We start from the raw sequence: 22,684 nt of genomic DNA, 5'->3' as shown, positions 1-22,684 counted from the left end.
GTATGTTGTATGGGATGTTCGTGAAGTAATATAAGAGTCGGGGTAGGACTGTCATTTTTAGTAGTGCCGCCCGGCCTATCATGCCCAACGGTAGCGTCTGCCAGAATTTCATAGCCCTTTCAATTTTGTCTAAAGCTATTTGTGTGTTACCTGCGTGTGTTTCCCTGGTGTCGTGATAGATCTCCACTCCTAGGTATTTGAAGGTGTTCGGGGCCCACGTGATGCCCAGAGGGGGTAATTGATCTGACGGCACTGCGCGTAGGCCTGCCAGGGGAAACAGCACGGATTTTTCTCTGTTGACCACTATTCCGGATAACCTACCAAACGCGCGCAGCGCCTCTAGTAAGTCCTGCAGGTGGGTGCGTGGGTTCTGTATGTAAAGGAGTATATCGTCTGCGTATATGGATATCTGGTGTGTTTCCCCGTCTATCTCTATGCCCGTGTCTTTGTAATCTGTTCTTAGGAATACTGCGAACGGCTCCAGGGCCAGGATATATAACATTGGGGACAGGGGGCATCCCTGCTTTGTGCCTCGCTCTATGCCCCATTCCCTAGAAACTTGTCTACCCGTCTTGACTCTCGCTCTCGGGTCTTTGTATAGTAGTTCTATCCATCTTGTAAACCCTTGTCCAATCCCATAGTGGGTGAGCGTTCCCAGGAGCCAGTCCCATCCCACCGAATCGAATGCTTTGATTGCATCCAGTGAGGCTACAGCACACTCCCCTCCCTCCTGGTTTGTCCTTTCTATAACATAGTGGAGTCTGCGCAGGTTCCAGGACGTGTTCCGTTCTGGCACGTACCCTGTCTGGTCCGTGTGGATCAGGGTGGGTAGCACTCTTTTCAGGCGGTTGGCTAGTGCCGCCGTCAGGATCTTGGAGTCCTGGTTTATCAGGGAAATCGGTCTATAGGAACCGCATTCGAGGGGGGGCTTGTCCGGTTTAAGGATCGGGATTATTATAGATTCTGACATACTACTCGGGAGTCTTCCTTTCTCGTATGCTTCTTCTAGTGTTTCTAGCAGTCTCGGGGCTATGTCATTTTTATATTGTTTGTAAAATTCCCCCGGGAGCCCATCTGGCCCCGGAGATTTCCCCGTCGGGAGCTGGGCGATTACCTCCGTTAGTTCCTCTACAGTGAGAGGGGCGTCTAATATTTGGGCCTGTTCCTCCGTCAATTGTGGGAGTCTAATTTCCGCGAGGGCTTCCTTCAGATCCCCCTCTTCTGCCTCCTGGACCCTGGAGTATAAGTCCTCGTAAAACTGCGAGAACACCTCGTTTATTCCCTCTTGGGACCTTATCACCTCTCCTTTGCTGTTCTGAATTTCATTAATTGGCTCCCGCTTAGTCTCCTGCTTGGTTAGCCAGGCCAGGAGTCTGCTAGGCTTGTCCCCCTCAGCATGTAATTTCTGTATATATTTCCCGTAGTCTAGTCGTCCCAATCTTTCCCAGGTCTCCACGCACTGTTGTCGCAGGGTGGTGAGGTTCTCTTGTTCCGCCCCCTTCTCCCCCGCTTGTCTCTCAGCCTTCTCGATTTTCCTTTCTAACTCGTCTAGTTGTGCTAGGGTTTCTCGTCTGAGACCTCCCATTTTTCCCATCGCCTCCCCTCTGACTACCACCTTGAAGGCCTCCCAGACCGTTCCTGTGCTTTCCACACTACCCTCATTATGTTCAAAATAGTCTTCTATTACACTTTGGATGTGTTCCTGGAAGCCCGCGTCCAATAATGCCTCTGCCCTCAACCTCCATGTTGGTATAGGGGCTCTCCTGTGTGTGTGCGCCCATGTGATCGTCTGGGGGGCGTGGTCAGATAGGGTTCGCGCATGTATGTATGCCTCAGTGAATTCCCCCAGTGTCTCCTTGCCCGTAAACAGGTAGTCTATCCGTGTGAATGTCTTGTGTGGGGCACTATAATGCGTATATCCTCTCTCTTCCCCATGTACCTTCCTCCAGACGTCCTCTAGTCCGAGCTGGTCTAGTATCTGTTGTAGTGCTCTCGCTGGCGGCGCCGCTCTCTTGTGCTTATTATCCGACCTGTCCAGCCGGGGGTCCAGTGTGCAATTATGGTCGCCTGCCCAGATCATCGTTGCATTCCTGTACGGGGCCAGCCGGGGCGGGAGCGTTCTGAAGAAGGCCGTAGCGTCGTGGTTAGGGGCATAGGTGTTCACGAGGCATATCTCCCGATTTTCTAACATTCCATGGACTACCAGGATTCTCCCTTCCGTGTCTTTCTCTTGGTTGATGAGCTGGAATGGGACGCCCGGGGCGACCCAGGTTATGACTCCTCTGGCGTAGTTGGAGTATGTTGCACTATACATCTGGCCTCCCCATTTTTTCTTTATTTTGGCCTGTTTTTCCGCCGTCAGGTGCGTCTCTTGCAACAGTGCAATGTGGGTCCTTGTTTTGTTTAACCAGGTATAAATCCTTAGCCTCTTGACGTATGCGTTCATCCCCCTGACATTCCACGTGACAATTCTTAAGACATCTCGGTCCTTGTGGGGACTAGCGCTTGCGGCCTGTTCTTTCCCATGGGCTCGCTCGGTGTCTTATCCTCTCGGTGTGTTCCTGCCGGGGATCTGTGTCCCTTCTTCTGGCTGTTGAGTTTTGAATCGTCCGTTCGTTTCCTCTCTCGGGTCGGTTCTCTCTCTGTTGGCCGCTCTTTGTTGTGGGCGGTCTTGCCTCGTGCTTCCCGCCAGCTTTTTGTTTGTGGGTACTGTCCCCTGAATTTGTTTTCCTTGCCGATTCTTTGTGTGTGACAACTGTTATTTCCTCTTCCGCTCTCCTCCTCTCTTTGCGGGCTTTGCCTTAACTTCCCAACTGTTTTAACTGTTAACCCAAATAACGTCAACAAACGCCCAGCCTCCCCTCCTCTGCTCGGGCTCCACCGCTTTCCAGGTGCCGCTTTTTCCTCCTCGGCCTTGCCTGTCGCGGCGTAGTGTCTTGAAACTGACACTATAAACATTGTTTTTACTGGGGCTTCTCTGTGGGTCTTGGCGGTTCCCCCTCCCCGAGTCTTGTGCTCCCTTTGTAAGTCTCTTTACTGTGGGCTTTTCAACTTGGTGGCTGTCGGTTGCTCCTTTTCGTTACTTCCCGGTAGGGCATCTTTACCGTCTTGTTCTTGCTCCAGTAGCGTTGGGTATACTTGTCGTGCCCGGTTCTAGTCTCTATTTTGCTGGGGGTTGTTTCTGTTTCGCTCGTTCCTCTCTGCCGACTGTGGAATCCCGCGCTGGTCCATCCACTCCTGGGCGTCGGTCGTTGTCTCGAAGATCTGTGTTTTTCCGTCATGCAGTATTTTTAGTTTGGCTGGATACAGCAGCATGAATTTCACCCCTGCCGCTCGAAGGCGCTCTTTGGTCTGCCAGAACTGGGCTCTCTGCTTTTGCACAAGTACCGTATAGTCTGGATATATCGTTATCCTGGCCCCGTTCCTTGTGATGTTCCCTCCTTCTCTCGAGAAAGTCAGGATTTTTTCCCTATCCTTAAAGTTCATAATTTTTGCGATCATTGGTCTTGGTGGTGCTCCTGGGCGCGGTCTTCTAGTCAGCGCCCGGTGTGCCCTTTCTACCACGAAGCCTTGGGATAGGGTCTCTGCTCCCACTTCTTGGATCAGGAGGTTCTCTATGTAGTTCGTGGGGTCCCTTCCTTCCTCCCCCTCTGGCAGCCCCACTATTCGTACGTTGTTGCGCCGGGCCCTGCCTTCTGCGTCTTCAGCTCTGCGTTCTAGTATATTAATTCTTTCCAGTGCTTCCGACATTTGTGTTCGCGAGGCGGACACTTCCACTGAGTTACTCTGTGCTTGTTGTTCCACTGTTGTCATCCTTTCCGCCAGGTTTCTCGTATCTTGTCTAAGAAGTCCCACATCTACCATCACTGCGTCTAACTTGCCTTCTATCGACGTCTTTAACGCCCCTATGGCTTCCAGTATGCTGCTTTCCACTTGCCTGATCTCTCCTTGCGTGGCGTATGACTCCGGCGTGTCTTTCTCCTCAGCCCCTGGCTGCTGGTCGTCGTTCTTCCGGGTGAATGTCTCCATGACTGTTTGTCTCCCTCTGCCGCTTTTAGGCTTGTCTGGCATGTTAGTACCCACTGCTCTTGGCCTGTAGTTGGGCCCTATTCAGTCTGGTTTCGTTTGTGCTTCAGTGGGTCCTTGCTCAATTCCCACACTCGCTTCCACTCTTCCTGCGTGTGTTACCTTTTTATTAAGCGATTTCTCTCTGTGTCTTTACCCTCTTTGTTCGTTTGCCGTGTCTCTCTCCGGTGTTCTCTTCCCTCTCGCTTTTGGGTGGTTGGAGTCTGTGCCTTGCGTGAGGCGGCTCTTCCCCCAGCTTCTGCCTGTGTGGGGGGGGTCTGTTTGTGCTGGGTGGATTTGTGGTTTGTAGTGACTGTTACGTTCTCTCCCCCGCTTGCTGGTTATCTGTGAGGCAGCTGGTTGGGGTGGTGTCCGGGTCTGTTTGTAATTCTTTTGCTCTCCTCGTTACTACGGCGGCTACCTTCTTCTCTTATGTCGTCTCTGTTAGGTCTTGGGTTTCCTGACCCGCCCCGCGGTATGTCTCTTGTTCCCTGGGCCTGGTTCCCGTGTCTCGGCGTTACCTCCCTGCTCGGGATCTCCCGCTGCTTTGCCGGCTCTGCTAGTCACCTCTGCGGCAGGGAAGGGCTCTTCTTCGGTTCGATCTGTGGGCCGCTTCCTGTCCGTGGGTCTCGGCGCCTTCTTCCTTCCCCGTTTGGTGTCGCGCTGCTTCTGTAGTGCTGTCTCGGGCTTCTCTTCCTGTTGCTGCCGTCGGTGCCTTGTCTCGCTGCCGGTCGGGTGATGCTCCGATCCTGCTGGGCTGGGCGTTGATCTGCTGTCTCCCTCGGTTCCGCTCCGGACTGGCAGGTAAGGGCTCTTCTTCAACGATCCGATCTGTGGGCTGCCTCGTATCCTTCCCTGCTTCTCCTATCGGGTTCCGCTGCTGCTGCTACGCACCTTCCGCGTTGGCAGGGGGAGGGTTGTTCTGGGTCTAGTCCGTGGGCCGCCTCTCGTTCTCCGCTGTCTCTCCTCTCGAGGTCCCTCGCTGCACTGCTGGGTCTCCGTCGTTGCTGCTCACTTCCGTGTCGGTCGGGAGAGGCTCTTCTGCGGTCCGGCCTATGGATCGCTCTTCGCTCTCCGTTTCTTCTCGTTGTGGGATCCCTCGTTGCTCTGCTGCTGCTCACCTCCGCTTCGACGCGAGGGAATCTGCCTCGGTTCAGTCTGTAGGCCGCTTTCGATCCGTTCTGCCTCGCCTTCCGGGTTCTCCGGTTGTTCTGCTGGGCCTCCGCCGCTTCTACACTCCTCCGCGTCAGGGGAGGGCTCTCTTGGTCCGGTCCACGGGTCGTCTCCCAGTCTCCGCCGCCTCGTCTCTCGGGGTCCCGCGTCGCCCTTTTGGCTCTCCGCCGTTGACGCTCACCTCCGCTCTTCTGGGGCTCGGTCTGTGGGTCTCCCCTCGCCTCCGCTGCCTCACCGTTCAGGTTCTTTCGTTGTTCCACTAGGCCCCCGCTGCCGCTGCTCGTCTCCGCATCGGCTGGGGAAAGCTGTTCTCCAGCTCGGTCCGCGGGCCGCTTCCTGTTCTTGTTCTTGAGCCGCGCCGTCTTCACCTTCTCCGGGTCGGTGTCGCGCGGCTATCTCTGCAGTTGGCGTCTCGGATTTCTGCCTCTCTGGTGGTGTTTCGGTCCTGCCTGCGCTGGATGTTACTCAGCTATCTCGCCCGGTTCCACTCCTTCCCTTCGGCCTTCTTCGTGTGTTGAGCCGCGGGTCTCTTTTTCAGCTCCGCGCGCCCGCCATTTTGTTGGTGGTGCCGCGCGTCTCTGTCTCTTCTCGTTTTCGCTCTTCTGGCCTCCGTTTTTCGTCGGGTCTTCTCCCGTGTGTGCCTTGGGTCTTCCGACGCCTTTCCCTGGCGTTTGTTTGGGTTTTCTTTTCCTAATATACGCCTTTCTCAGGATCTTTGGTCGGATCTGATGGGAGCCTCTCGGAATCTGCTCACTCTCGCATGGCCGCCAAGCCACGCCCCCTTCTGGGTTTAGGATTATTAGGTGCAGGTAGGTTTTTAGGCCCCCCCATCTCCAAGTCTAAAACGGGGGAAACCTTTACCTCTGCCACCTTGGCAGCAGCAGGGGTGCTGTTGGTTTTGGGGTTTTTGGGCGTATTATTTTTATTTTCTTTGGGCTACTGCACCTCATAGATCCGGGTAGCCTGTTCAATGACCCAGTCTAAAGATCTTTTCTCGTGAAAATCTCTCACGAGCTGGGTCATGATGTATTTGGGCAAGGCATGGAAAAAAGTATTGATAAATTCTTTGCTGTCTGTGCGCACCCTTCTGGTGGTCTGTGCAAAAGCACGCTTTAATTCTTGCACAAACTCTTGTGGGGCCTGATCCTCCCCACACTGCAAATTGTAGGCTTCCTTGCGAGCCTCTTGGGGATTTCTGTGAACAGAAAACTGTTTTAATATGGCCGCCCTATAGGTGGACCACCTTGAATGATTTTGGTCCTCCAGCCCCGCAAAGAAACTGGAGTACTCTGGGGAGAATGTCCACTTTACATATTGGATACAGCTTTGGCTGTCCTTCAAATGAAAAGTCTCCATCATTTGCTCATAGAGCTCCAAGTGTTCCCAAACAGAGTACTTGGCGTTCTTATGATAAGGCGTGATGACACTCCTGATTGCCTTAATCTGTTTCAATGGGTCCTTAAGCAAGGCCCTTTTTTCCTTATTGGCCTTTTTGGTTCGGGTAACCCTGGTCCATTCATCCTCTGACTCAGAGGCACTGCTCCCAGAGGTTCCTGTCTGATCTTCCAGGTTTTCCCGGATTCTGCGAGCCTGGGAATGGCTGGCAGAATGTGGGGACCTGGTCTCCTGTGTCCTGCGCGAGTCTTCAGATTCCTCCTTGCTGCCAGGATTTGATGGGTACCCCCCCCCCCACTGACCTAACTGGGCAGAAGTTTTCAGGATGCCCTTAATGGGCCTATTCTCCTGGGGTTCCCCACTAAATTGCACTGTGCTTGGGTGCCCATACCCGGATGCCGCCCATCCATTCCTGGGAGGAACTGGCCTATGAGCCCCATGCTTCTGGCTGGATAGTAATCTGCCATCCCTGTGGCCCGGTGCTCATGTGCGCCAGGGGACATGGGGGTGGCAGAGTCCAGGGACTGAGAGAGATAAAGGCCTCTGGTACTAGGGCTCCTGAGGTTATGCTCAGGAGTTTCCCTTTCCCAGCGAACCTGGTCTCTATCCGCCCCTGCTCCCTGTTGCAATGCAAGAGCCTGCACCTTCAGTTCCTCAGTTAAGGCCTTACTAGACTCTATCAGTCTCTCCTGCATCGCTACCTGTTGTTGGAGCCTATCATTGTGCTGGCAGAGAGCCTCATTCTCTCTCTGCGTTTCCTGATTGGTTCTGGAGCACTGGGCCAGTCTTTGCTGCAGGAGGGTTACCTCCTGAGTCCCAGCCCTACTGGCCTGCTCCTGTCTTGCCAGAGCCTCCTCCACCCTCCTGGTGTGCTCTAGCAAGTCCTGGTGTTCTTTTTGGAGGTCACCCAGTCCCTGGTGGGCCAGGTGATTTTCTTCCATTTTTCTTTTTAAGTGGCAGACTTCCTGGCCTAAGGTGTCCCTTTCCTGACTAAGAGTCTGCATCTGTGCCGTCAGGTCGTCCCTTTGCCTTTGGAAGGCACCAGCTTTCTGGCGCTCCTGATCAAACTCTGCCTGGGTATCCAGGTCTTTCAGGATCAGTTTATTGCTCTCCTCTTTCTCTCTGTCTAGTTGGATTTGCAGGGTGGCTACCTGCTCTGTGCATGCCCTGTTGAAATTGATCTGTTGCTCCAGCTTTTTCTGGCACTGCAGTAAGGAGTCCAAACTGTCTTGGTGCTCCTTCTGCAAAGCCAGAATTCTGGTATCCTGGTCAGCCTTTTCCTGTTGCAGGATATCCATATCCTTCTTTATTTTAATGATGTACTGTCTACTCTCATTTTCGGACTCTTGGCTTCTGTGCAGCCTCTGCTCAGAAGAGTCCAGATCAGATTGGGCCTTCTGTAATGCAAGCAGTTGCCTACTCGCCAGATCTTGGCCTTCAGCACATTTGTCCTGCATGGCTCCCATATGTAAATATAAATATGCCGCTACCCTGGCAATCTTGTTGTGCTCATCCTTGGCCTTAGGGGCCATGTATAGTTCACACAGGGCCACATGTAGGGGACCCTGATCTCCCCATATATCTGACCCTGTTTCAGTGACCTGTTGCGCGATTGCCTGCAACCAGACCGTTTGGTCCTGGTGAGTCCACTCACCTCTCACAAATAGCTTATGTAAGAGGTGCTCCCTCGCTATTTTCATGTCTACCAAGGTTGTCATTCTAGAGATTGATCTATGTCCTGACTTACAGAAATTAGTATTTTATTTTTGCAAAACAGACCTTTTCCTTAGAGTGTCCCTTTGAAGAGTGCTTTACAGCGTAAAACAGCGTGGTGATCCGACCGGATGTATGTATCCCGTCAGTTAGCACACTGTATTAAACTGCACAAGTGATAGATCTAACCCAGACGTCCGGCTCGAGCCCCCAATTTGTAAGAGGATTCAATTCAACACTACAGCTAAGTCAATGCCTAGTCTGGGATACTGAATGGAAACCCTTATTGATATATCTTTATGTCCAGTTCATGAGTTCTGGATGACTGCCCCTATATAACACCCCTCTCTTAGAATCCCCCTGACCCCACTGAGCCAAGAAGTAGTTCTGTTTTGCAAGTTTAAAAGGTTTATTTGAGAATTTAAACAATATATCACACTTTTATAATGAATTAATAATTGAATATCACACTTAATCTGAGCAGTAATCAATAATGGATAGTCTGGCACTAGCACACTTCTTTATAATCAATGATGAGTGGGTATAGGGTGGATAAGATAGCAACAATACGTTTATGGTTTCAAATAGATGCAATGTGGAATGAAAATGCAGTACAGAAAATAACTTGATAGGATTTCAGCAAAAGACAATGTAATCACTTTCTTGGACAATTCACCGCCCCCTTTATGCAATGTAAGGAGATGAAGCTGAGAGCACGCAGTTCTTAGGAATGCAATCAAATAGAATTCAGTTCAATTCCCCCCCCAGCAGCTTATACAACAGATAGGAGTTTTGAAACACAGGCAAAATGCTTTGAATATGGTGACAATGCAGTGAGAAATATGCTGAAAATGCTTTTAATTCCCTTTAGGAGGTTCAGGGTGAGTGAGAGATACTAGGGATGAGTTCAGGCTCACATTAGCAATGATTCAGAGATGGTGATTAAGAGGCAAACGAATTTTTAGCAAGGAAAGAAATGACTGCTGATGGTTACACGTGGCTGGATTTTTAACCAAATCGCAAATCGCGGCAAAATTCGCGAATGCGTGAATCACGATTACGGCAACAGTATATGGAGTAGCAAGTCGGTTCTAAGCTTCTCGGAAAGCTGAGATTCTAAGCTTTCAGATGAAAATTAAACCAAGTTCCTAGCCCAAACGGTTCCAGAGATACGGACGATTAAATAAAGGTAGTTTTTCGGATTTAAAGTAAACTCAAAATGACAGGTGACAGCTTTTAAAAATGACAAGTGACAACTTCTAGGAGGCAGTTCTGGTTAGATTAAAATAGTTTGGATTAGATTATTTTAACTAAGAGATCGGTTCTGCACAGTTCTGCTAGGTACTCACAATATATTTTTGAAATAGGCCTCGCCACGGATCTGGTCAGGTTTTGGACTGGACTCCGTCCAGTTCTGGTCTCGGCACTTCACAGTGTTCTGGGTCAGCTCTCTGGTTCTGCTCACAGCGGTCTGGTCTGACACTGCTCCTGGATCTCTGGGTACAGTGTCTGTGCACAACTCCTGGATCTTTCTGCACAGCTTTCTCTGGACACAGCGCTGATCTGCACGGCTCCTGGAAGCTGCTACCACTGTTAGGTTTGCTGGATGCTGAGGCCTGCTTAGAAGAGTTCTTAGTTTGTGGGTTTAGGCCCTTGCTTTGAGTTCTGAATCAAGTTCTTTGGAGTTTTAAAGTCTAAGTGTTGGATCTGGTATCTTCTGGATGTTGTGTGGTGCGGCAGAGCGCGTTGCAGCAACTGGATTTCAATCTCTCTACCTGTCCCAGCAGTCTCTTTTTATGGCTTTTGAAAGTGGGTGTGTGTGCAGCATCACTAGCCAACCCCTCTCTCAACTGCCCATTGGTCAAGCTTTCCGCACTGCTTTGATTGGGGGAAGGAAATGTGTGTCATGGTGATGCTGTTTTATGGTCTGCAGAAAGGATACTCCCCTGTCAAATTGCACACAAATCTATATTTGACCCAAATACATATTTGCACAGGTACACATTTGTTTAAGATTACATGCACCCATCACATAACACATGAGGTATACTCTGTTCAAACTCTGCTCTTCCTGGGGGCTTGCATCCAGAAATGGCAACATTTTGTGCTTTTTAGTGGGTTTTGCAACATCGGATTTTTCTCCAGATTTATACACATATACACCCCCCTCCCACACATATCTCAGTAACTTTCCAGGTCGCTATCTTAAACACAGAGTATGTGGTGTCAATAAATAGCGGGGTTTTGCCCCAGAACATCACACAAATTCCCAACGCGTCTTAAAACGTGCACAGAAAAATCACAAGAATTATGGTATCATTTAAATAATTTTGACAAGTCCGCACTGTGAGTTATACATCTCTCTTAGAATCATATTCTGGTCAACAGGGGTGTGTCTTTTCAGGTCACATGGTGTAGAAACCAGTTTATCCAGTTTCTGCCAAGCTCAGAGACCCTGCCCCTCCCAGCTTCTGCCAAGAGGAAGCTATTGTACGGTCCCCCCAATAAACCATCTGCCTGAGTCAAGGAAGGGCTTTGTTCAACCTCCTGCAGTCTGTAGGTGCTCCACCTCTAATCCAATTATCAGAGAGATGGCATATCCTTTTAGTGTGGGCAGCAGAAGGCAGCTAGGCCTGGGAACTGCTGTGGATCCAGTTTCACTCCAGTTGGGGGAAGTTGTCAGGCAGAATTCAGTTCCTTCAAGCCAGAATTTAGCTAACATGTCACTTTTTGGTCCCAGTTTAAATCAAACATACCATTTTTACACATGTAGCCAAAACACTGATTCTAAGTTCTAAACTATGACATTTCAACAGTGACAAACTATGTGACACTCAAAAGTAGGTCACTCAGTTAATTTAAACATTTTCGATTTTTGGTAGTTTTAAATCCAGTTTCAGTTAGGCTGCTGCAGACCTGCAGAGCTCAGCCAGTCTTGTTATGAACATTGTTTTGGGGCTCTTCAACTTCCCAGATTTTGTATGCACACATACTTCATTCTGCCAGATGTCTGCTGGTGTTCAGTGAGATTTTTGGATATGTTGCAATGTTTGAAATAGGCATTTTGAGCTGACATTCAGGGAAAGGTGATTTTAAAGTGCGGTTTTTCCTTTGGCACACATTTCACTCATGGCACCCCGGCCCATCCTGCTCGCACTGGTGGGTGGCAAGTTAGGCAACCATTTTAGTGTGCACAAACTGCGTGGTTCTCCTGGATTTTGGCACACATGTGGGCTTTTTGGCCATCTTGGATTTTCTAAGCCCACAGCACCAAATGTTGCAGCATGATAGCTCAAACGTGGGTCAGGACACCCAACAATAACATTTGCAAGATAGTCATTTTTCATTTTCAAAAATATGAACAGAGCAAGGGAAAGAAGGAATAGGTGGTGTACACATTGTAAATAAATGTCTGTAGTCAACCCAGTCATTTAGCCATACAGATCATTGAACCCTTCCGATTGTACTCAATCATTTTATGCTACAGATACAAGAACCTTTCTTTTGCTTAAAACATCACTAGACTCTGTAGCCAGTCTTAATATGAGGGAAATGTTTCCAAAGATGTAATATCTATTTATAGCGACTATATGGGCTCTATTAATCCACTTCTGTTTTGCTTCAGTCATACCTTGTAGGTGCAGTAACATACCCAATGTACATAGAATTGGTTGTCTGGGACTTGCAAAGCCTTTAACCAAATCAGTACATTGAAGTACTTCCTCCCAAAAATGTTCAGTTTGTTACAATAGCAAAACCTACAAATCAAGGATCCAGTTTCCTTCCTAAAGTTCCACCAGAGGTTGTCAGTAAGTAATTTATATAACCACATTTTTTTCGGGAGACCAATACAAATTATGAATAGTTTTATGTTGAGTGTAGTGTAAATGAAGGTCACCTTCCAGCACTTTGGACCATTACATATCCGATTCCAATCGGAGTGGGTTATACTTTTGTTTAGTTCTTTCCATTTTAAGTTACTTTCTTCTCGAACTGCATCTGCTTCATTGGTGACAAGCAATTGGTCATCTGTGGCAACCAATAGAGATGATATTGTTGGAAGGTCTAGTAGTGCAGGTAAATCATGTATTTTTGCATTCAAGGGAGTGAATAGAGTAGTAAACAAATCTTGCAGAGTTCCATAGCGGTGCACTTCTCTAGAAGTTCATTTGTATTTAAATTTCAGAAATTCCAAGTCCAATAAAGTATTACCATCAAGAATTTGTCCTAATCTCCATGTTCCCGCATTTTGCTAGGGATTCCACAAAATCCTACAGTTATCAATACAAAAAGCCTTTTTTTCCATATGCATGAAGATCTGTACAAAATATATTTTACTTTTCCAGAATAAGTTCTTCGCATCCACTCTTGGCGGGCATGTTTTACAGATGGTGGTGTAGTGGTCGTTGGTAGATTTTTATCCAAATATAAAAAACAGTCATTGGCAACTGGGCAAACAGACGTTCTCTCAATATTCACCCGCCTTTTTAGTTGTACTGTCAATCCAATAACTAAGTGTACGTAATGTTTAGGCCCTGTGGTATAAGGCAATCATTGGAAAACCAAAACTGCCCTTGTTGACTGGGAATTGCAATACTCTTTGAGAAATATTCGCTCATTCCCTTCTCCCCACAAAAAACATTAAAAACTTTGTAGATCTCAGAAATAATCTTCCTTGGGAGTTGCAAAGGTAGCTAGCCTATTGAAGAAATATAATTATTTTGGAAGAAGGGTCATCTGAATTACTCCTGTTTTACACCACAGTGTCAGGCTTAACTTTTTCCATTTTTGGCATAAGAATTTCACTTCAAGAAGGGGCGTGGCTACAGGGCTATGGGATAAGACGTGTTGCCGGAGGAGCTCCTGCTGATCCTGAAATGATATGTGCAAAAGATGCACATAATGCGGTCTGTGACTGATAAAATCATGTGTGCAGACCCACGAGACTGTGCTGCAGGACTGTTGTGAGATTTGGACGGATTGCCACTGGGATTCGAGTATAACGTGGCCAAAGGTGATTGCAGCTGCTCCCGGGCAAGGAGCCAAAGATGGCGGTCTGGGGTGAACAAAGAGATGTGCGGAGATAAGCGAACTGGCTACTGCAGGGGGGCGTGCGTGAAGCAGTCTGATGCTAACATGAGAGACTGGGTCCGGTAGTGAATAGCTGCGATACTACAGTGCCAAACAGCAGGATTTGCAGCAAGAACCCAGTGAAAAGGCGGACAAAGAGGCGGACGATAAGGGCTTGCGGAACGCACACAAAGGAACAAGAGAAGTGGGACTTGGACACCGAGCAAGTGACCTGGCAAGGAGAACTGACATTGCAGGGCTTTCCCCCTTGCCGTGGCGCCAGTGGAAGATATCCAATGGCCGACGAAACGAGCACACCGCCAGCGGACTGCCGTTATAATCAGGAATCAGCGAATATAAGCAACACTGGAATTAAGTGATACACATCAAAGGCCCAAAGTGTAACCTAAGCAACAGACTCGAACAGTGCAACATTGTGCAAACAACACAGCAACACGACGACATGTATTGAAGGGACAAGGGAATTATTGGAAAACAGAAAAAAAAAGAAACGCTTGCAGAGACTTTCACTACAGGAGGAGGCACCAGATCAGAGACATTGAGAACCCGACACAGCTGGAGGTAGTGTGATAAAGTGTGGAGTCTGGGTACGGCCTGAACAAATTAGAGGACCGAATAGTGCAGCCACGAGAGAACAAAGGAAAGGCTGATCGGTGGAGGATTGGGCAAATAGGAACTAAAATGCTGATGGGTCCGCAAAACCTGGCCCTATCAGGACTACAACCCTCCCCTCTCATGCTATACCGGCTCCATTCCCATCCTTTTGGCACTCCTCCCCTCTCAGGGAGCTAACTTGGGTATAAGTTAGCTGAGACATGCGTCCCACCGCAGAAACAAGGTCCAAGGGAGCCGCCAGTGGGTATGGGGGGACACAACAGATCAAGACCCATCAGTGGGGCACACACAGCACAAGTGGGGACTTTAGCCCCTAGTGAACGACGGAGGCAGAGGGCAGCATTGGGGATAGGAGACCAAATGGACGGCCCGGTCCTTCTAGGATATGGAGAGGTCTGAGAGGTGCACAGAGACGCATAACATATTGCTCTGCTCAGGATGTGAAGAGCCAAATCACACCAATGAGTGCAGAGGCCAGTAATTAGTAAACGTAGAGGGTTGCTGAGTGTTGCAGGACAGACAGGACCTGGGATCACTGGGAATCATCATACTGACGGCCTAAAGAGCTGGACACAATGCAGGGGGAGAAGACCTGGCGGTGACCCGGGGTGGGCGGCCGTACACAGGCTCAGCTCAGGAACTGCAGCCGGACCAAATCGCAAAGCAGGGGCCAAGTGCAGCGGTCGCAGGAATACTGGGCATGGAAACACAAGTCACAGGAGGGCTGGAAATAATAAGGCTGAACAGTAAGCTCCTGGAACTGGAAACAGAACAGTTGCGTGCCGGGGCCAGACACCCCATTAAGGATGTGAGAGGGACACCGCTGAAGGACATTTTGAGTATAATGCCGATCTGGAGAGCGTCACAATAAAGTGGCGCAGTAAGAAAGGTGTGCACAAAAGCTCAACCAAACAAATAAACAAATGGGGGCGCAGAAAGGCACTACAATTGCTGGATCACGGGTGGGACAGTGCGCCCCCCCTTGGATAGGTGCCAGCCTGGGCATTCAACTAATACCGGGACTCCAACACAAGACCGGCACCAGCAGATGCTAGAGTGATACTCCACAGGGAGGTCGCACATGGCAGAATAGTGGTGCACAACCATCTGTGCAGTTCGGCTGGGGCGGGGCTGCCCCCCTGGGAGATTGCAAGACCTGGCAGGGAAGCGAACACGGAGGAAACTGACACGAGACTAATCGTGAACTACCCCGACACTCCAGGACCTAAGCTCGATAAGGCAGCCTGAGAAAGGAATAGTGAGTCCCCACTGGACATTTACTGGACGGCGCCTGGGAAGCACCTTCCAGCCCGAGAGACGGTATAGCCGGGGACGCCAGTCGGAACAGTGCCTCACATGGAAACAGGAATGCTGTCTAAACGGGGTAAAACCAAAGGGACACAGCCGACAATAGACAGTTTTGCCAAACCAACTCTGGGAGCGAAAGCTGCAAAAACAAGTGAGAAAGGCACGCAGGGAGGAATGACCCTGACGCACAATGATCAACAGATCCTGGAAGCCATTGCAGAGCTGAAGGCATCATGGGAGGGCAAGATTGACGCGGCCATCGCAGAACTGAAGTCCTCGTTAGAATTTAAGATCGACGCAGTCAAGTGTAGATGTCAACCTCCTGAGGCAAGAAGTTGGGGCGCTGGTCGAACAGACTGGAGGGCTAGAAAAAGAAGTGAAAGATAACCCGAGCACCTGCACCGCCAACGTTAAAGAAGTGGCCGTGCTACAACAACAAATGCGTAATTTGGAGGACAGGGCGGAGGAAGCAGAGGGACGAGCACGCCGGAACAATATACGCATTGTGGGACTCCCGGAAGGAGAGGAGGGATCAGACCCAACGAATTACATCGCAAATATACTGCTGCAAGAAATAAGCGGGGGGGACGCTCACTCAGGGGTTCGCAGTGGAGAGAGCGCACAGGGATCAAGTCAGAAGGCCACCTCCGGAGCCTCTCCTCGGCCAATGATCACTAAAATCTTGAACTATAAGGATAGAGAGATGATCCTGGAGCACTTTCGAAAAGGAGGAACGATCAGCAGGGCGTCGGCGACCATCACAGTGTATCCAGACTACACCTTCCTGGTGCAGAGGCAGCGCCTGAACTACGTGTCGGTGAAAAGAAGGTTGCATGACGCTTGCTTCAAATATATGTTGCTGTACCCGGCAAAAATGAAGATTATGCACAAGAATAAAGCACTCTTCTTTGAGACTCCGGAGGACGTGACGGCATGGCTGGATTTGAGGAACTGCCCGGCAGGAGCGGACAACCAGACGGAGAGCAGAATGGATAAGTGAACCTGCAATTTACCTGAAACACACATTTGGATAGAGCAGATGTGGTGGGGTAATAATTAAGCAACGACATTGACTTTGGGACTAAAATATGAAACAGAACACGTTGTGACTAGTGGGGAAGGTGCACATAAGGGTTAAACAGTGTGCAATATACTGTTGGCCTAATGCAGGAGACACAGGCGATGTTTCGAGATAAGCATCACAATGAAACACGCTATCACCCAGAGGAGGTAGTTCAGGATACTGGTAGTACGGTATCCTCCTGTTGAGCCCCAAGTATTGGCAGCTGACCATGAAAGGGGCTAGATGTGAGGTAGCCTGAGATCCAGGGATGGAGCTGGGCAACAGTTGGGGATAGTTGGGGAGGAGGAAGGGTGGGAGTTGGGGTAACTAGAGAAGAGAGGGAGGAGGGACTTAGGAGGGAGTTGGGAAAATTAAAGGGGGATGAGCCTACAGACAGAAGCCAAAAAATGCGATGAGGAGGGTGAGTGCGGAGATGGGAGGAACGGAAAATGGATAAAATGGGTGAAATGAAGATAGCAACCTGGAATGTGAGGGGGCTCAATGACTACATTAAATGTAACAGGGTTTTGATGTACTTGAAGAGACAGAAAATAGATATAGCATTGTTGCAGGAAACTCATCTGACCAAGGAAAATCGGGATGTGATAACAAGGAAATGGAAAGGGATTACCCTAGGAGCAACATATTCAGTGTACGTTAGAAGGGTATTAACATGGATAGCGCCACATGTCTCGTTCAAGCTACTACTGTTCACCATAGATAAAGACGGCAGGATGGTGTTAATAAGGGGGCTAGTAGAGAATAAAAGTGTGTATTATTAACGTTTATGCCCTGAACCAAGAAACCACAGCCTACTTTAGGACCATTTATACCAAGGTAAGTCTGTATATAGACGGAGTGGTGGTGTGGGGGGGACTTTAACTGTACCCTGGATCCAGGGATGGATGGGTCGGATGAAAAGGTCACACAACACAACCCGGCAGCAGAGGCCCTAGGCACCCTGTTAAAAGCATTTCGGCTAGTGGATGTATGGAGGCTCCGATACCCACAATATAGAGGATACTGTGCCCCACAGAACCTGCACACAATGTTAGATTATATTTTATCGGAACAGAGTTAACAAACGAAGTGACACAAGCAGAATACAAAGCCATAGTCCTCTCAGACCATGCCCCACTGGTGGTAACGTGGCAAATTCTACCACCCAGAGCTAGAATCCCGACAGGGAGACTCAGGGCAGAATCATTAAAAGATACAGTGTTCAGAGAGGATCTGAAAAAAGAGATAAAGGAATATTTCGAACATAACACTGGTAGTGTGGATTCAGCTGGGACACTGTGGGAGGCATTTAAGGTAGTGGTGAGGGGAGCAGCAATGTCTAAATCAAAGGGGTTGCAAGGCGATATAACACGGGAATTACAAAACTCAGAACGGGAGTTAGAAAAGAGGATGCAGGAGAGTAAAGGATCCCAAGAGGAGGCCAAGACCATAAACCAATTACAACAAGAGTGTAGGGATTACTCGCAAAGGCTAAGCAACCTAGGTTATATGAAATATGTTGAGAGGCAGCATGCAGAAGGTGACAAGCCAGGCAGATTACTGGCCTGGTTATATAAAAGGGAGACCCTTAGACAAACAATTAGAGCAATGCAAAGGATGCATGGTCAGATATGAGAAACCCAAGAAGGAGTAAACAAATGCTTTCTTGAATACTATACATGCAGAATCAACTGAAGGAGAAGAGATGGATATACTGGAAGCAATAACAGAGATCACAGAGAGGGAGAATCTAGAGGTTCCAATAACATCAAAAGAACTAGAACAAGTAATCAAGCTACTGCCCACTTGCAAGGCCCCGCGGACAGATGTACTCCCGAGCGAGTTCTATAAAGCTTATTTGTCAGATATACTCCCCCCCCCCCCAATGCTAGCAATGCTCAATGAGGCGTTCAGTACAGGCACATTGCCCGGGTCTCCACGGGAGGTGATCCTTATTCCGCTCCTCCAACCCAGCAAACCAGACACGGAGTGCAGGACCTACTGACTGCTCTCGCTGCTCAATCAGGACAGTACGATCCTGACAGCAGTAATGGGGAATAGGTTAAGACCAGTCATAAGCAAACTCATACACCCAGACCAAACAGGTATGTCCCACGTAGGAATATATCTGACAACCTGCGGCTGCGGAGACTCCGTCATGTTATAGATTCTTTACAGGGGAGTTCTCAGGAGGCACAATACCGTGAAGGCGGTATCGAAAATAGAGAAAAGTATGGTATTTTGGGCCAAGCTACCTTTGCCTATGATGGGAAGAGTAGCGTTACTAAAGATGGTGGTACTGCCCAGGCTATTACATTATTTTGCTAATATCCCACATACAATACCCAACATATTATTTTCGAAATTACAGAGCAAATTTAGGGGTTTCATCTGGCATAATTCCAGGAATAGACTAGCATTATGGAAGTTACAAAACTTGTATGAGCAAGGAGGTATCAGATTGCCAAACTACGAATTATATTATCTGGCTAGCCAACTCCAATATGTAGCAAGGTGGCTGTCAGAGGATCAAACACTCAAATCTAAACTGTTGGGTGCCGAATGCACCCCCTATTTCTTGAACAAGCGGATTTGATTGCCGAAACAGAAGGTGGGAGGGGCCAGACTATTGGACCTGGGAGGGAAGATGTGGCACAGAGCTTGTCAATTAATGGAGAACCCGTCCCCGTGTTCCTCACAGATTCCGCTAGTGGCGCTAGAAGGAGTAGAAGAGCAAATGAGACTGAACATCAGAAGGAAATGGGAACCAGTTGGAATAGTGACAATGGGGGGGAGCTGTGTGGCGAGACGAGAAGGTTGAGGAGTTCGATACACTGGTAGAGGACACAGGGTTACATCGGGGACAGCATATCATACATTCTAGGCTGGTGAGGAGTATGTGGCCCGCAGCGGTGTTGGCCCAACAACCCGAGACAGTCATAGAAACACTTTATGACGTGTCGGAAGGGGGCCACGAGGTCTCCCGTATATATGAGTTGCTGATGTCTACGGTTGGGAAAGAGGCGGTCCAGACGAGATAGGATTGGGAGGTGGATGTAAGGGAATCAATGGAAGATGGGCTGTGGGTCAGAGTGTAGGAGACCATAAAAAAGGTCTCAGATACAGTTATACGTCGCCCACAGAGCATACATGACACCGGAAAAAATTGCTAAGTTTAAACACGCAGGGGTACAGACATGTCCGAAACATGGGGAGCTCAATGCAGGAATGGTACATATGTTTTGGGCAAGTCCCGAAATAGGAGAATTTTGGAGGGAAATGGCCCACTACATGTCAGAAAAAGAGATAAACTTGGACGTGCGCTCCCCTTGGGCGTGCCTGTTGGGGGGGTTCCCCAGACCTCGTAGAACTAAACATATGAGCAAACTGAAAGACCTGGCCTATATATTAGCTAAATGCAGAATAGTAATGAGCTGGAAAGCGAGTAGGAAACCGCAGGCACAGATTTGGTGGCAAGATCTTAAGAAATGGGTAAATGCCAAAACGCCGGCATGGCTCGAAAGCAGCATGCGGGGGGTGGGGGGGAGGAGGAAGCGGACACGGTGGTCGCCTGGAGACAATTCATAGCAACATTATCCATGTCAGACCGGGAAAGCCTGGGAGAAGATAGCCCTTCAGGGGCGAAGTAGCAGTGGAAGTAAGTAGGAGCGGGCGGGGGAAGATTGGAGGGCGCTGTAGGCTGGGGTGAGAGGGGAATGGGGGTGGGGGAGAAAATGCAACATGAAACTGTATGCGATAGTTACTATGCACAATGGTTATTGAATTATATGGTTGTCGTGTTGTAAAAATAATAAAAAATATTTTTTTTAAAAGAATTTCATTTCAAACTGTTTCATCAATGCATTTTTAGTCAACATTTTCTGAGTATCTCTAGATATTTGAACACCCAAATATGCAAAACTCAGGTTTGCCCAACTCATGCTAATTTCTTCATGACAGGATGTGGTTATAGTATATATTTCAGTCTTTGAACCATTTATAAGTCTGACACATTCCCAAATAATTCTATGACCTCTAGCATCCACACAATGATCTTTTCGGGTTTTAGAATAGTATTAGAAGATCATTGCATTCAGACGGACCTTTAAATCGGAGGGTCAAACAGTTAAACCTGCAATTTCATTATCATTCCTTATCATAATCGTTAACAGTTCACAACAATTTGTGCTTTATCCCGTTTATAAAGGGTACCAATTTGTTCCTATAGAGGTTCGAGTAGAGAATTTATCCCGCAGAAAATTGGCCCCATTTGTGGGATATCTATAAAATCCTTTTGTATTTTTGGGAAGAAAGAAAATGTAGGTTTGGTATGGACATGGCACCAACTGAAATTCCCTTTCTTCATCTTTGATGGTCCCCTCTTTTCCCCAACACTTTATTTTCATTTTTAACATCGTTTTTAAGTCTTAACCTAGTCAAAAGAGCTTTAGTCTGCCACTCTGGTGTGCTAGGATGTTCCATGCCAGCTTTGACATACTCTACTCTGTTCATTAGTTCAATGTTCCTACCTTTGTTTTCCTGTTGAATAAGAATGCACTTGTCCTGTTTTAAGCCATTTAAGCTTCCCTTTTTTGGAAGGGTAGGTTCTGGGCAAACCACAGTTTTCGATGTTGTTGTCTCTAGGTTTATAGATTTTCTTGGTTACCATATCAGAAAACGTTATCCACCGAATTACCACTTTGAAGATTCTCTGTGAGCGTGGATTTCTTTTTGAGTTCTGATCGTATAGTTGGGCTTTGATCAATATTGAATTCCTCAAATATACTAGAAAAACTACATTCCTGTTCTTTATACAAGTATAGAAGATGATGTATATTTCTGATGTCAGCTAATGTATACCCTGAAACTGTAGTAGTTTCCCCAGGTTTTCTGGTCCGCTGCCTGAAAAAAATGTTTTGCATTTTCTTCTATACATTGTTAGCAGATATTCAAAAAGTTCCATGTGGTTATTTGTAAATTAGGGCCAAAGCTTAGATTCTTTGTCAAAACCGTGACAAGTTGATAGTGGTGTTGTCTCATCTGAGATCTTGTCATTCCCATGAGCTTTCTTTCTTTTTTTACATTTCCCTGTTCCTCCTCTCTTGGGGTTTGAAACTACTGACGTTTATGTGTGCATGTGTGCACACATTGACATAGACAGACCCATCTACTCACTATCTCTCGCTGTATCACCAAGGTGTTCACATCCAGACCACACTTAAAATCCAATTAATTACTGAAATAGAGCATAATATTGTCATTCATCTAAATTGAATTGTGTTTATTAAAGTGGATTTTATTTCCAATTTTCAAGGCTCTCAAAAAGCAACGGTTGGATAGTGTGCATCTACAGCAAGTGTCAGTAAGAAGATTTCAGTCGTTCTGTTTGTTTTCTCGAACGAAAATTAAAAGCAAGTTGCCAGAAGATGATCCTGGATCATGGTTTAAGTACACAAGCACCTTTATTCCTGAATACAGTCTCCATATAAGGTACTTAATTCCCTGTTTTATACTTAATTATAAACAATGTATAGCTTTAGCTTGAAATATGTTTGTTACTTTCTGCAGAGACCTTCACTGTTTAAAGAGCAATAGTCATTTATTGAGATTGCTAGATGTATAGCTTGAGCTCATGTTTTGCAATATAATTCCCTTTTAAAATAAATGTATCCTTATTGTACAATTAAGCAGAAATGTGTTGTTCCTGTGCGTGCATTACTTCTGTTTCTCTAATGATCCAGTACTGTGCCAGATCACCCATCCTTTTTCGTAATGTGACCTAGCAATATTGTGTTGCGATTTCGTAAATTCGGGAATTTATAATGTCAACTATGGTTTTTATAAAAAATATGATTTCACAAATTCACATAAAACATGACTCACCTCTACATACATCTATTTTATTTTTTGTATCTTTATTGCATTAAAAGGGTGCAAAATCTGCAGTAGCCACTAGCCTTTGGCTAGTGATAATTGACTCCTTGCAAGTAAGAAATTACATGCTGCCCATATGTGTAGAATTAAGGTGGTGAGTGACTTTTTATGGCTTGCTGGTAGCTTGTAACTTGACATTTTCCCCCCTGGCATTAATATCTAACTAATGATTAATTAAGTGCTGAGAACCGAGCCAAATTATTGTTATTGCTTCAACTACACATTTCTGATTTTTGGTGTGATAAACCACCTGTCCACTGTTCTCTTGTAGATTTACTCTTCATTCGCCAATATGCTGACAACTCACAGCTACTCTAGTTGAGCTTG

General features: G+C 47.6%; 1 protein-coding gene across 1 annotated transcript in view; it reads left to right on the top strand.

The window, feature by feature from the left end:
* The window catches only part of LOC138468059 (calmodulin-lysine N-methyltransferase-like), a 734,539-nt gene that overhangs the window by 236,679 nt on the left and 475,176 nt on the right, over nt 1–22,684 (top strand). The window contains exon 2 of the mRNA XM_069608456.1: nt 21,738–21,913. Coding sequence (XP_069464557.1) covers nt 21,738–21,913 — 176 coding nt within the window. The remainder of the gene's footprint in view (nt 1–21,737; nt 21,914–22,684) is intronic.

The sequence above is a fragment of the Ambystoma mexicanum genome, chromosome 4q, assembly GCF_040938575.1.
Source record: "Ambystoma mexicanum isolate Mex_15411 chromosome 4q, UKY_AmexF1_1, whole genome shotgun sequence".
NCBI classification, from domain to species: Eukaryota; Metazoa; Chordata; class Amphibia; order Caudata; family Ambystomatidae; genus Ambystoma; species Ambystoma mexicanum.
The sequence above is the reverse complement of the archived record's forward strand: the minus strand, read 5'-3'. Positions and strand labels throughout refer to the sequence as shown.